The following is a 15698-nucleotide window of genomic DNA, read 5'->3' on the forward strand; positions in this document are numbered from 1 at the left end:
TGATGTGATATAGCCTGGATCAGGCTGTCCTCAAGGAGGCTCAGAAAAGGCCGGACGTCCACGGCCACTCACCTTCCTCCAGCCATCATCATTGGTTGTTCCATGGTGAGGCACACCTTGGTTCCTGGAGCAAAGACTCTGTGCTACCCGGGGGCTATGGTGAAGGATATCGCAGCTGCTGCTGCTACTGTTGTGCATGTGGTATCAAATGACATCAAAAAGTGTAAATCAGGATTTTATTGTTCTGATCAACACCCTAAAAGGCTCTTGTGGCTGCAAAAGGTTCAGCATGCTCTTAGCACTTTATATCTTCTTCAAAGACTACTGCCACTCTGTTGGCATAACTTTTATAGATAGCTTTGAAACCTGCTAAGCTTACAAAAAAGTGTGTGCCCTCAGGCCTGGAGGGAAGAAAAAGTCATACCCCTCCCCAAGAAAAGTAAAGCACCCTTTACTGGCTCAAAAAGCCGACCAATCAGTCTGTTACCAACCCTTAGTAAACATTTGGAAAAAATTGACCAGATACAATGCTATTTTACAGTAAATAAATTAACAACAGACTTTCAGCACCCTTATAGGAAAGGGCATTCAACATGAACAGCACTTACACAAACTATTGATGATTGGCTGAGAGAAATTTATAATAAAAAGATTGTGGAAGCTGTTTTGTTAGACTTCAGTGCATCTTTTGACATTATCGATCATAGTATGCTGCTGGAAAAACGTATATGTTATGGCTTTACACTTTACACTATACTGTGGTTTGAGAGTTACCTGTCTAACAGAACACAGAGGGTGTTATTTAATGGTAGCCTCTCTAACATAATCCGGCATTCCCCAGGGCAGCTGTCTAGGCCCCTTACTTTTTTCAATCTTAACTCATGACCTGACACTTGGCTCTGAGTTAAGCCTGTGAGTCTATGTATGCGAATGATTCAATACTATACTTGCCAGCTACTACAGTGAGTGAAATCACTGCAACACTTAAGAAAGAGCTGCAGTTAGTTTCAGAATGGTTGTCAAGAAATAAGTTAGTTCTAAATATAAACAATAAATAAAAGCATTGTATTTGGGACAAATCATTCACTAAACCCTAAACCTCAACTAAATATTGTAATGAATAATATGGAAATTGAGCAAGTTGAGGAGACTAAACTGCATGGAGTAACCCTGGATTGTAAACTGTTATGGTCAAAACATATTGATGCAACAGTAGCTAAGATGGGTAGAGGTCTGCCTTCTTAACAACAATATCAACAAGGTAGGTCCTACAGGTCCTAGTTTTGTTGCACCTGGACTACTGCCCAGTCATGTGGTCAGGTGCCACAAAGAACTTGGGAAAATTAGAACAGCACGGCTGGCCCTTAAATGTACATGTAGAGCTAACTGTCTGTCTGTCTGTCTGTCTGTCTAAAGCCTTTGCTTCTACTGACTGGCTGATGTTGCTGATGTTGCAATGAGAAATAACAATGTAGGGCTTCTTACTCTCATAGCCTGCGTCGTGCACTACTTTTTACCTCAGCCCATAGGGTGAGAACAGGGTGCCTTTTTACCAGGGCCCATAGGGTGAGAACAAGGTGCCTTTTTTTGTTTTACCTCGGCCCATAGGGTGAGAACAGGGTGCCTTTTTAACCAGGGCCCATAGGGTGAGAACAAGGTGCCTTTTTTTACCAGGGCCCATAGGGTGAGAATAGGGTGCCTTTTTTACCAGGGCCCATTGGGTGAGAACAAGGTGCCTTTTTTACCAGGGCCCATAGGGTGAGTACAGGGTGCCTTTTTTACCAGGGCCCATAGGGTGAGAACAGGGTGCCTTTTTTACCAGGGCCCATAGGGTGAGTACAGGGTGCCTTTTTTACCAGGGCCCATAGGGTGAGAACAGGGTGCCTTTTTTACCAGGGCCCATAGGGTGAGTACAGGGTGCCTTTTTTACCAGGGCCCATAGGGTGAGAACAGGGTGCCTTTTTTACCAGGGCCCATAGGGTGAGTACAGGGTGCCTTTTTTACCAGGGCCCATAGGGTGAGTACAGGGTGCCTTTTTTACCAGGGCCCATAGGGTGAGAACAGGGTGCCTTTTTTACCAGGGCCCATAGGGTGAGTACAGGGTGCCTTTTTTACCAGGGCCCATAGGGTGAGAACAGGGTGCCTTTTTTACCAGGGCCCATAGGGTGAGAACAGGGTGCCTTTTTTACCAGGGCCCATAGGGTGAGTACAGGGTGCCTTTTTTACCAGGGCCCATAGGGTGAGAACAGGGTGCCTTTTTTTACCAGGGCCCATAGGGTGAGTACAGGGTGCCTTTTTTACCAGGGCCCATAGGGTGAGAACAGGGTGCCTTTTTTACCAGGGCCCACAGGGTGAGTACAGGGTGCCTTTTTTACCAGGGCCAAAAGGGTGAGTACAGGGTGCCTTTTTTACCAGGGCCCATAGGGTGAGAACAGGGTGCCTTTTTTTACCAGGGCCCATAGGGTGAGTACAGGGTGCCTTTTTTACCAGGGCCCATAGGGTGAGAACAGGGTGCCTTTTTTACCAGGGCCCATAGGGTGAGTACAGGGTGCCTTTTTTACCAGGGCCCATAGGGTGAGTACAGGGTGCCTTTTTTACCAGGGCCCATAGGGTGAGAACAGGGTGCCTTTTTTACCAGGGCCCATAGGGTGAGTACAGGGTGCCTTTTTTACCAGGGCCCATAGGGTGAGAACAGGGTGCCTTTTTTACCAGGACCCATAGGGTGAGTACAGGGTGCCTTTTTTACCAGGGCCCATAGGGTGAGTACAGGGTGCCTTTTTTACCAGGGCCCATAGGGTGAGAACAGGGTGCCTTTTTTACCAGGGCCCATAGGGTGAGTACAGGGTGCCTTTTTTACCAGGGCCCATAGGGTGAGAACAGGGTGCCTTTTTTTTACCAGGGCCCATAGGGTGAGTACAGGGTGCCTTTTTTACCAGGGCCCATAGGGTGAGAACAGGGTGCCTTTTGGGATGTAACCATGGAGTATTCCGATGTGTGATCCTACAGAGTAATGTTGTGATGCTCTACTTGTCTGGGGAGATTTCTCAATAAGAGCATTGAGCAAGATGATAATGGCCCTGTCACTGTATGTCTTGTAATGCAATTAATAGCCACTTTAGTGAAGTGATCAGTGATCAAGGACCTATGTCTATAACAACACAGGACGAGACCCAAATGCAGACACAGGAGGCAGATGGTTAGAGTCTTTGATATTTATTAATAGAAACGGGGCAGGCAAGAGGCAGGTCGAGGACAGGCAGAAGTTTGTAAACCAGGTCAGAGTCAGATGGGTACAGGACGGCAGTTAGGCTCGAGGTCAGGGCAGGCCAGAATGGTATGGCAGGTGGGCTCGGGGTCAGGGCAGGCAGAAAAGGTCGGAATCGAGAGGACTGGAAAACAGGGACTAGAAAAATAGGAGTACGGAAAAATACGCTGGTAGGCTTGACAAGACGAACTGGCGAAAGACAAACATTTATACCACCGGTATAAATACACGGGGATAATGGGAACAAATGGGAGACACCTGGTGGGGGGTGGAGACAAGCACAAGACAGGTGGAACATCAGGGTGTGACACTTGTCACACACACAAACCACACACAGGCAACTTGATGAAAAATATGTCCTACTCTACCTTTACTGTAATATTCTGATCACAACAACAGTGGCCAGACACACACCACCCTCTCATTCACAACATTCTCAATGTACGGGTAGCTAGTCTCTTTCTCAGTGGACACAAAAACACAGCAGATCATATCATCTTTTATACCGTACACCCAATGACACTTTAACTCCGCTGGTTCCTCTCTGCTGGTCCGCGGTACTGTATTTAGCTAGCTAGTTTTAAAGGCCCCCTCTCCTTCAAAAGAGTGGCAGGAGTTAACGGGGATCCCTAATAAATATGAATACAACAAGTTAGTGGCTGCATTGTGAGCAATGAGCCAGTGATGTACAGTGACCCAGGAAGCCTGCTGCTACCAGTCATAAAGCAGAGTGGTGATTCAAGGCAAAAATGTGTGTTCAGTCATCATGGCATGTCATAATCTGCACACATGCTCTCTCTCTCTATCTCTCTCTCTCACACACACACACAGATACACACACACACACACACACACACACACACACACACACAGACTTTATGCTTACAGGTGTTAGCATTTCTGTGGTGTTAGCATTGCTGTGGTTTTAGCATTGCTGTGGTGTTAGCATTGCTCTATGTTGTCACTTGGTTCTGTGGCTCTGCACTTGCTCTCTGATGTACAGTATATCACATGCATATGCAAGATGATGATGACGATGATGCCTTTCACACTCATTGTAATTTCCCTGTGTGTGTAAATCAAGTGTGATTTCTCTCTCTCTCTCTCCCTCTCTCTCTCTCTCTCTCTCTCTCTCTCTCTCTCTCTCTCTACTGAGGGTTGGTTGTGGCATCAGTTGAACTACTAAGACATATCCTGTATTGTTTTTATCTCCATCTAATAATGTTGAGTTACCAACAACCCCTGCTTGATCTGCATCTTCTTGAGAATCATTCCAAAGCATGAAATGTCACTGGGGAAAGATTTAATCAGTTACACCAAAACAACATTTTGTCACATTGGTGTTTGACCACCTAAAAAAGGCAAAGGTTTGAAGGAAAATCTGCTTATTTGGGTAGTTGTCGTTGGTTCTGAGAGAAGGGATTAGGTCCCTGTTGTGTGTGTTGAAACAGCATCTCAAATGGCACAATATTTCTATGTAGTGCACTATGCAGAGCCCTATGCAGAGCCCTATGGACCCTGGTCAAAGTAGTGCACTATACAGGGGATAGGGTCCCGTTTGGGGATGGACTGTGGAGTGTGCTAACCAGCTCCTGCTGTCGACCCTCCCTTCCTCTCCTTATAATCACATCCCACTGCTAGTTTGATGCAACTCACAAACCAGATTTGAGTTACATAAATTATGACAGAAATATTAACTAAATGCACAACTTGTCAGGCTTGTCTACGAACCGGAGCTAGCTGATGTATTTTCCTCCTGGTGAAACGTCAAGATGGCCACGAGACATGCTGAGATTAAGTTCATCTATAATTTATCACAGAGTGCATCTCAGACCGCCCCTCCGCACTCAAATGTAATCTGACATTATATACCTCAAAAGCATCCACACACACACGCATATACCCCCCCACACACACACCACCCTCATCTTCAAACCACACTCCAGTATATGAACCCAGCCCCTCTATTTAGCATGCAGGTGGAGTGTCGTGTTTTAAACATGATGTTCTTAAGCCAACTGTCTCTTAATGCATCCCTTGTGTTTCTCTTTTTTTCGTCCTCTAGAATGTAAAGAAAGCCCCCAAGGTGGCGACGAGAGCAGAAGACACAAGACGTCAGTAGTCTAGCTTTACTTCAGTATAATACCCAATAAACATGTCCATCTCAGCAGCCCACTTCATTAAGATACTACTGTACATATCAATTACTGTTGTTGTGCTTGTGGTGGTTGGGGTTGTTGATGTTGTGGATGTTGTTGTTGTGGTTGTCTGAGTCAAGAGACATAAATTAACCTGAGTGCCTGTGATTACAGCATACAGGTGATTACTTTGCCCAGAGGCATGCTTTTCTCTCTCTCTCTGACTCTCTCTCTCTGACTCGCTCTCTCTCTCTGTGTGTGTTGCATTTTCTCTGCAGTATTCAGATAAATGGTTTTGTTATTTCTCCTAATGCCTAAATCAACAGCCAGAGAAAGTGTGCATGTCTGTAAACGTGTATGTGAGGGTGTGTATGTGCAAATGCGTGTGTGTGTATGTAAACCTGTTTGTGTGTAGAGACATAGCAAGGCCTTTCTTTATACAGTACCTTGTCCTGTGATGGGTGGCAGGTAGCCTATCAGTTGGAGCATTGTGCCAGTAAATGAAAGGTCACTAGTTTGTATACCTGAGCCGTGAAGGTGACACATCTGCCGATGTGCCCTTGAGCAAGGCACTTGACCCCAATTTGCTCCAGGGGCTGACCCTGTAAAACAACACATCACTGCACCTATCACAGGCTGTTGATGTGACCATACAATAGAAAAAGATGCATCAGCCGGCTGATTAAAACTGACATCATCTAATAAGCTGATGATATTTAACTGATGGGGGAAAAAACACTCTGCACACATCTATAGATATTAAAAACCATGAGGACTAATGATGCAGAAAATAAAGGTGTTGATGTTTCAACCCCCAGGCTGTATATGTAGCCAGTGATACAAATGAAAAATACAATCCTGTGTGTGTGTGTGTGTTTGTGGACCTAGTGTGAAAATGTCACCTGCTGAAGATGTGAGGTTTAGTCAGTAGTACTGTAGCTCTATTTTAACACCAGACAAACAAGTGTGTAATGTTATTCATCTTGCTATTGTTTCACTGCCGGATCCATCCCTATAAACTCTTGTACATTGTGTGTGTGTTTGTGCCTGTAAATGTGTGTGTGTGTAAATGTGCATGGCTGTGTGCGTTTCTGAAGAGGGGACACAGAAATTAGTGGTAGAGAACACTCTAGTTTAATTTCAGCTCATCACAAAATATAATTTTGGCTCTTATAGCATGTCTGTATAATATAATGCCATATGACCTCATGAACATTTTATGACCTTCTAACAGAGCTAATCAGAGTAACAGCTTGTGTTCTGGTACATTGTATAGACCCATTCTTTACTAGGGCTTCAGAGAGAGAGTGTGTGTGTGTGTGTGTGTGTGTGTGTGTGTGTGTGTGTGTGTGTGTGTGTGTGTGTGTGTGTGTGTGTGTGTGTGTGTGTTTGTGTGTGTGTGTGGTTTCTGTAGGATAATTAATCTATTCCCCAGGTTGTTTTCCTGGCTTCCAATATGTCTAGAATAGAACACTGTAATGTTCAGTGTTTAATTCCTCTGTTTTATCAGGGACCATGCGATCTAATGTGTGGCAAATTGCAGCCATTTCACGAGGATGACACGTAATCAAATGTGTATTCATTTGAACACTTTGCCTGATCGAACTGACTAAGGGTTAATTGTTCAAGCGCACGGGCTGCATGTGGATGAACTCAAACTCCCACTTCCCAAATGGCACCCTATTCCCTACATAGTGCACTACATTTGAGTTCTATGGGCCCTGGTCAAAAGTAGTGCACTATATAGAGAATAAGGTGCCATTTGGGATGCAGGCCCTAGTCTAGTTAGTATCAACCAGGAAAGGATGCTACTTTATATTTAACAACTTCAAACCAGATACTGTATGTAGTGGAGTACAATTCAAGCTATTGTATCTGGTTACTGCACTACATCACACAGGTCCATACCATAGAAATAGAATGAGTTCTGTTAGTTCTCATTTTAGTTCTGTGATCCACACAGAACTAGGTAAATTCGCTTTTAGTTTAAACCAGTGGCTGGAACTGGTTCAGGGAGCAGAACCGAGAACCTGGAAAATAACAACATTTTTCGAGGAACTAAGATGGAACCTGATCCATACTGTTCCGGAATAGAACCGTTATTTTTAAAAGCATGGGAACCGGTTAATAACATTATTTTACATTCCAGACATTATTTCTAGCTCCACAAAAAAAACGCAACAAAGCGCCTATGCAAAGCCCTCACTCAGTCACTCAGAAACCTATTCCAGTGTCTGCCTGCAAACTACTTTGCCAGTGTGTGTGACTGTGTAGGCTACCTGCCCTCCCACATCCAAAGCATAGGCTACTGTACTGACGTTAAGTGTGATTCAGTGTGATTCAGTGTGATTCAGAAGTGTGATTCAGAAGATGGGGATATATTTTTCTTTAGCTAGAAAGGAATGGGTTAACTTTTTCAATGCTAGTTAAGGATACTGTAGGCTAGTTATCACGTTTTCACGTTGGATTTATTAACTACAAATAGGTACAGTAAGACGTGCTTTAGATTCTCGTGCCGCTATGCACACACAAGCCTGTTAGCTAGCTAGTTCAAAAGTACATTCAAAGTTCCTCCATAGACTCCTAGGTACAATTCTGTGGACCTAATTCAGATAACTATGTCATAACGAGATGCCCAGCGGTTCAAGCCTCCTCCACAACCCTCTCTCACTCTTTCCCCACCTGCAAAATGTCTGTCGCATCTTGCGACATAGGCTACACTTGTCTATCCATCACGCATGTAAACAACTTGCTTGCCTGCACTATCCGCACTGATTGGTGAAGTAATTTAATGGGCTAACGTAAACTCACCCAATTCCGTACAAATGTGCGCAACCTCAACATTCAAACGAGGCTACAAAGAAAACTAATGGGACTGTAGCGACTGTGTTGACGTCAAAATCTGGGGTGTGAACTCGGTTTCTATTCAAGCGTTGATCTACATGGTAATGGCGGAACTTTTGGAGAAAAGTTGAAAAAACTGACTCTCCGTTACATCGTGACGTATCATGTCGTAATGTACAGCACGCATAAAGCAACTATTTCTGTCTTACAATCTCTCTCCACCAGGTGTAGCACTTCTCTCATCCTTTAAAAATAAGAACTGGACAGTGACGGGGTAAGGGGGGGATACCTAGTCATTTTTTTCGTCATCATTACATGCGATCATCATTCTCAAAGCCTCTGTTTACTTCTAAGATCACTTTAGCACCGCCCTAAAAACACGATTCAAATTCGACACAAACCTTCAAATAGGTATGTAATGACACATTATATAAACTCTTTATAGTGTTTTATTTACATTTTAGAGAAGATAAGGTGATAAGTTGGACAGATCGAGTGAAAAAAAGCAATTTTCCCACACAACATCTCTCCTTCTCACTGTCACGCATTAGTTTCGCTTCCCCACCCACCATTTTTAAAAAGACCCGACGGGGCTCATTGCCTGCTTGAATTATGCAGAAACGGGCAGCGTTAAGGTCATGTAATTGATTTTGTTGGGAAGGGGAGAAATTGTGCTTTACAATGGTATTGATATTACAGTTGATCTGGAAGTATTACGTTTTTGGGGCGCTAAAATAAGGGCAATTGTACGGACCAAGGCGATGTACGAGTTTACGTGAGTATACTTAACATTTTAAAAACTTAATTTCACAGGTTAAAAAGGAACAGAAAGGAACAATTATACAACAGTACTTTTTGGGGGTTCGAACTGGTTCAGAACTTTATTTAGCTGGTCAGAACAGCTGAACAAAACAGAATAAATAGAGTTTCTGTTCAGAATGAAACGCTCCACATTTTTGGAATCACTTACAAAATTCATTACATTTGGATTCCCTGGTGCCACTAGGGCAGATTAAAACCCTGATGATAAATGAGTTCACCGAGGTGTGCAATTGTTTTGATTGACTTTAATTATGATGCCTGTGATGTTTGTGAAGTTCTAATGTAATGTAGTTGTTATTGTATCTTTTATTTTATTTGATGTCCTCAGGGCGCCATTGAAATTGAGACCCTGGTTTCAATTGGTCTCCCCTGATTAAATAAAAGTAAATAAAAAATACTTTGCTACATCAATACTAACCCTAATCTCTCGTGGAAAGATTCTGCGCGCAAACCGAGAGAATCTGTCAATGACTGAATAGTATGTGAATGACAACAGCAGCAGTAGTTCTGGTGTTTGGATTTTTCGTCACCAGCAGTGATTTTCGCATGTAAATGTTGGTGGGGCAAACTTAACCAATTTTTTTTAGATACATGCTAGCGAAGCCAATACACAACACAACACTAAACAATACATTTATTGCACTATACCGGTGACAATCGGTGACCACAAACTGTTAGGACCTATATGAAGCTGTCCCAACAGCAGAGCTTTCTTTTCAGCACCATGGAGTGAATCCTTACCACTGCTACACCTGGATATCAGCAGAGCCTTGTCTGGCAGCGAAACAGCTCATTCAGCCTCATTTAACTTCTTGAATCTACTTGAGACGCATATGTCTCAAGTAGGCACCTGGAAATGCAAATGCGCTACGCTAAATGCTAAATGTACTCGTTAAAACTCAAACCTTGATCAAAATTCACAAGCAGGGTATTGAATTAAAGCTACACTCGTTGTGAACCTAGCCAGCAAGTCAGATTTTTAAAATGCTTTTCGGCGAAAGCATCAGAAGCTATTATCTGATAGCATGCACCCCCCAAAATGCCAGCTCGACACGTAAACAACAGATTTTGCGATAGCCGGCGCTACCCAAAACGCAGAAATAAAATATAAAACATTCATTACCTTAGACGAGCTTCTTTCTTGGCACTCCTATATGCCCCATAAACATCACTATTGGGTCTTTTTTTCGTTTAAATCGGTCCATATATACCCAAAATAGCTTTGTATAGAAGTAGTGTCATTCAGAAAAATTCATCGTTTTTAAACGCTGCGTAATTTTTTAAAATTAAAAAAGTCGACGATAAACTTTCACAAAACACTTCGAAATCCTTTTGTAATCCAACTTTAGGTATTAGTAAACGTTTATAATCTATCAAAATGATTACAGGGCGATGTCTCTTCAATAGGTCCTCACTTCAAAAACAATGCAATCTGATCTCTCCCTAAACTGCATCCGGGTGAAGACTGGAAAACTTGGGGTCAGACAGATGGATTTTCCAACAATTAATTCGATTGAAAATTAGTACAATGGCGCCATCGTGCGGATTTGTAGACGGTGCAGGCAAATTCCCATTAAATTCTGTTGTCTTTTAACAACTGGTGGAAGTGACTTATGGAAATTATTTTTTGCTTTCAGAGAGCAGTTTTTCTTGCGTTTTTCAATGAAACACACGCTCTGTTATAGTCACAGCCGTGATTTAACCAGTTTTATAAACTTCAGAGTGTTTTCTATCCACACATACTAATCATATGCATATACTATATTCCTGGCATGAGTAGCAGGACGCTGAAAAGTTGCGCGATTTTTAACAGAATTTTCAAAAAAGGTGGGGGTAGAAGTAACAGGTTTTAATGCTTAAAAAAAAAAAGCTGATATGGCTGAGTTGCTTACATATTTATGTTTTCAAATGACTCCTTGTGGATTTGTCTAACTCGATAAGAACCACATTCTCCTTCAATAATAATGAATGCCGACGTGAGATTTGTCTTTTGAACAATACACAAACATTTTTACATTTATGTTCAGTAAATTCATAGTGATTGTTCTTATCATTAACACTTAGCTCTAAATATAACAAGAGCAAGCAAATGAGCTGTGAACAGCTAGGCCTATACATTCAGCTCTTCTGAAATGGCCAGCGACAGAAATTCAGATAGATGTTAGTTCAGATAAATTCAGCAAGATGGGAGAGAGGTGTTAGCTTACCATTTGAAGTATTTTATTATGGGGTCTAAAAAGGAAGGATCCCCTTTTTTCACGAGGATCCCCTTTTATAGACAATATACTGAGGCACAGACAGCGCATTGCACAAACAAAACAATCCTCCTCACGGTTACAGACCCAACAACATTATATAGTATCCCCTCCTCACGGTTACAGACCCAACAACATTATATAGTATCTCCTCAAGGTTACAGACCCAACAACATTATATTGTATCTCCTCACGGTTACAGAGACAACAACATTATATAGTATCTCCTCATGGTTACAGAGACAACAACATTATATAGTATCTCCTCAAGGTTACAGACCCAACAACATTATATTGTATCTCCTCACGGTTACAGAGACAACAACATTATATAGTATCTCCTCATGGTTACAGACCCAACAACATTATATAGTATCCCCTCCTCATGGTTACAGAGACAACAACATTATATAGTATCTCCTCACGGTTACAGAGACAACAACATTATATAGTATCTCCTCACGGTTACAGAGACAACAACATTATATAGTATCTCCTCATGGTTACAGACCCAACAACATTATATAGTATCCCCTCCTCATGGTTACAGACCCAACAACATTATATAGTATCCCCTCCTCATGGTTACAGACCCAACAACATTATAAAGCATCTCCTCACGGTTACAGAGACAACAACATTATATAGTATCTCCTTCTCATGGTTCCAGACCCAACAACATTATATAGTATCTCCTCACGGTTACAGACCCAACAACATTATATAGTATCTCCTCCTCATGGTTCCAGACCCAACAACATTATATAGTATCTCCTCCTCATGGTTCCAGACCCAACAACATTATATAGTATCTCCTCCTCATGGTTCCAGACCCAACAACATTATATAGTATCTCCTCACGGTTACAGACCCAACAACATTATATAGTATCTCCTCACGGTTACAGACCCAATAACATTATATAGTATCTCCTCACAGTTACAGACCCAATAACATTATATAGTATCTCCTCACGGTTACAGACCCAACAACATTATATAGTATCTCCTCCTCACGGTTGCAGACCCAATAACATTATATAGTATCTCCTCCTCATGGTTGCAGACCCAATAACATTATATAGTATCTCCTCCTCACGGTTACAGACCCAATAACATTATATAGTATCTCCTCCTCATGGTTGCAGACCCAATAACATTATATAGTATCTCCTCCTCACGGTTACAGACCCAATAACATTATATAGTATCTCCTCACGGTTACAGAGACAACAACATTATATAGTATCTCCTCCTCACGGTTACAGACCCAACAACATTATATAGTATCCCCTCCTCACGGTTACAGACCCAACAGCATTATATAGTATCTCCTCTTCACGGTTACAGACCCAACAACATTATATAGTATCTCCTCACGGTTACAGAGACAACAACATTATATAGTATCTCCTCACGGTTACAGACCCAACAACATTATATAGTATCTCCTCACGGTTACAGACCCAACAACATTATATAGTATCTCCTCACGGTTACAGACCCAACAACATTATATAGTATCTCCTCCTCACGGTTCCAGGACCAATAACATTATATAGTATCTCCTCCTCACGGTTGCAGACCCAATAACATTATATAGTATCTCCTCCTCACGGTTACAGACCCAACAACATTATATAGTATCTCCTCCTCACGGTTACAGACCCAACAACATTATATAGTATCTCCTCCTCACGGTTACAGACCCAACAACATTATATAGTATCTCCTCACGGTTACAGACCCAACAACATTATATAGTATCCCCTCCTCACGGTTACAGACCCAACAACATTATATAGTATCTCCTCACGGTTACAGACCCAACAACATTATATAGTATCTCCTCCTCACGGTTACAGACCCAACAACATTATATAGTATCTCCTCCTCACGGTTACAGACCCAACAACATTATATAGTATCTCCTCCTCACGGTTACAGACCCAACAACATTATATAGTATCTCCTCACGGTTACAGACCCAACAACATTATATAGTATCCCCTCCTCACGGTTACAGACCCAACAACATTATATAGTATCTCCTCACGGTTACAGACCCAACAACATTATATAGTATCTCCTCCTCACGGTTACAGACCCAACAACATTATATAGTATTTCCTCACGGTTACAGAGACAACAACATTATATAGTATCTCCTCCTCACGGTTACAGACCCAACAACATTATATAGTATCTCCTCCTCACGGTTACAGACCCAACAACATTATATAGTATCCCCTCCTCACGGTTACAGACCCAATAACATTATATAGTATTTCCTCACGGTTACAGAGACAACAACATTATATAGTATCTCCTCCTCATGGTTACAGACCCAACAACATTATATAGTATCTCCTCACGGTTACAGAGACAACAACATTATATAGTATCTCCTCCTCATGGTTACAGACCCAACAACATTATATAGTATCTCCTCACGGTTACAGACCCAACAACATTATATAGTATTTCCTCACGGTTACAGAGACAACAACATTATATAGTATCTCCTCTTCACGGTTACAGACCCAACAACATTATATAGTATCCCCTCCTCACGGTTACAGACCCAACAACATTATATAGTATCTCCTCACGGTTACAGACCCAATAACATTATATAGTATCTCCTCCTCATGGTTGCAGACCCAATAACATTATATAGTATCCCCTCCTCACGGTTACAGACCCAACAACATTATATAGTATCCCCTCCTCACGGTTACAGACCCAACAACATTATATAGTATCTCCTCCTCACGGTTACAGACCCAATAACATTATATAGTATCTCCTCCTCATGGTTGCAGACCCAATAACATTATATAGTATCCCCTCCTCACGGTTACAGACCCAACAACATTATATAGTATCCCCTCCTCACGGTTACAGACCCAACAACATTATATAGTATCTCCTCCTCACGGTTACAGACCCAATAACATTATATAGTATCCCCTCCTCACGGTTACAGACCCAACAACATTATATAGTATTTCCTCACGGTTACAGAGACAACAACATTATATAGTATCTCCTCCTCACGGTTACAGACCCAACAACATTATATAGTATCTCCTCACGGTTACAGACCCAACAACATTATATAGTATCTCCTCACGGTTACAGACCCAACAACATTATATAGTATCTCCTCACGGTTACAGACCCAACAACATTATATAGTATCCCCTCCTCACGGTTCCAGACCCAACAACATTATATAGTATCTCCTCCTCACGGTTACAGACCCAACAACATTATATAGTATCTCCTCACGGTTACAGACCCAACAACATTATATAGTATCTCCTCACGGTTACAGACCCAACAACATTATATAGTATCCCCTCCTCACGGTTCCAGACCCAACAACATTATATAGTATCTCCTCCTCACGGTTACAGACCCAACAACATTATATAGTATCTCCTCACGGTTACAGACCCAACAACATTATATAGTATCTCCTCACGGTTACAGACCCAACAACATTATATAGTATCTCCTCCTCATGGTTACAGACCCAACAACATTATATAGTATCTCCTCCTCACGGTTACAGAGACAACAACATTATATAGTATCTCCTCATGGTTACAGACCCAACAACATTATATAGTATCTCCTCATGGTTACAGACCCAACAACATTATATAGTATCTCCTCCTCACAGTTACAGACCCAACAAATTATAAAGTGTCTCCTCACGGTTAATGACCCAACAGCATTATATAGTATCTCCTCCTCACGGTTAACGACCCAACAACATTATATAGTATCTCCTCCTCACGGTTACAGACCCAACAACATTATATAGTATCTCCTCTTCACGGTTACAGACCCAACAACATTATAAAGCATCTCCTCCCGGTTACAGAGACAACAACATTATATAGTATCTCCTCTTCACGGTTACAGACCCAACAACATTATATAGTATCTCCTCCTCACGGTTACAGAGACAACAACATTATATAGTATCTCCTCCTCACGGTTACAGACCCAACAACATTATATAGTGTCTCCTCGCGGTTACAGACCCAACAACATTATATAGTATCTCCTCCTCATGGTTACAGACCCAACAACATTATATAGTATCTCCTCCTCATGGTTACAGACCCAACAACATTATATAGTATCTCCTCTTCACGGTTACAGACCCAACAACATTATATAGTATCTCCTCGCGGTTACAGACCCAACAACATTATATAGTATCTCCTCCTCATGGTTACAGACCCAACAACATTATATAGTATCTCCTCCTCATGGTTACAGACCCAACAACATTATATAGTATCTCCTCTTCACGGTTACAGACCCAACAACATTATATAGTATCTCCTCACGGTTA

General features: G+C 42.0%; 1 protein-coding gene across 1 annotated transcript in view; it reads left to right on the forward strand.

Annotated features, from left to right (window-relative positions):
• The window catches only part of LOC110529187 (doublecortin domain-containing protein 2C), a 54510-nt gene extending 49123 nt beyond the window's left edge, over positions 1-5387 (forward strand). Inside the window, exon 11 of the mRNA XM_090181961.1 lies at positions 5331-5387. Coding sequence (XP_090038087.1) covers positions 5331-5387 — 57 coding nt within the window. The remainder of the gene's footprint in view (positions 1-5330) is intronic.
• The last annotated feature ends 10311 nt before the right edge of the window (positions 5388-15698 follow it).

Source organism: Oncorhynchus mykiss, chromosome 8, assembly GCF_057628025.1.
Source record: "Oncorhynchus mykiss isolate SJ-2025 chromosome 8, ASM5762802v1, whole genome shotgun sequence".
NCBI lineage: Eukaryota > Metazoa > Chordata > Actinopteri > Salmoniformes > Salmonidae > Oncorhynchus > Oncorhynchus mykiss.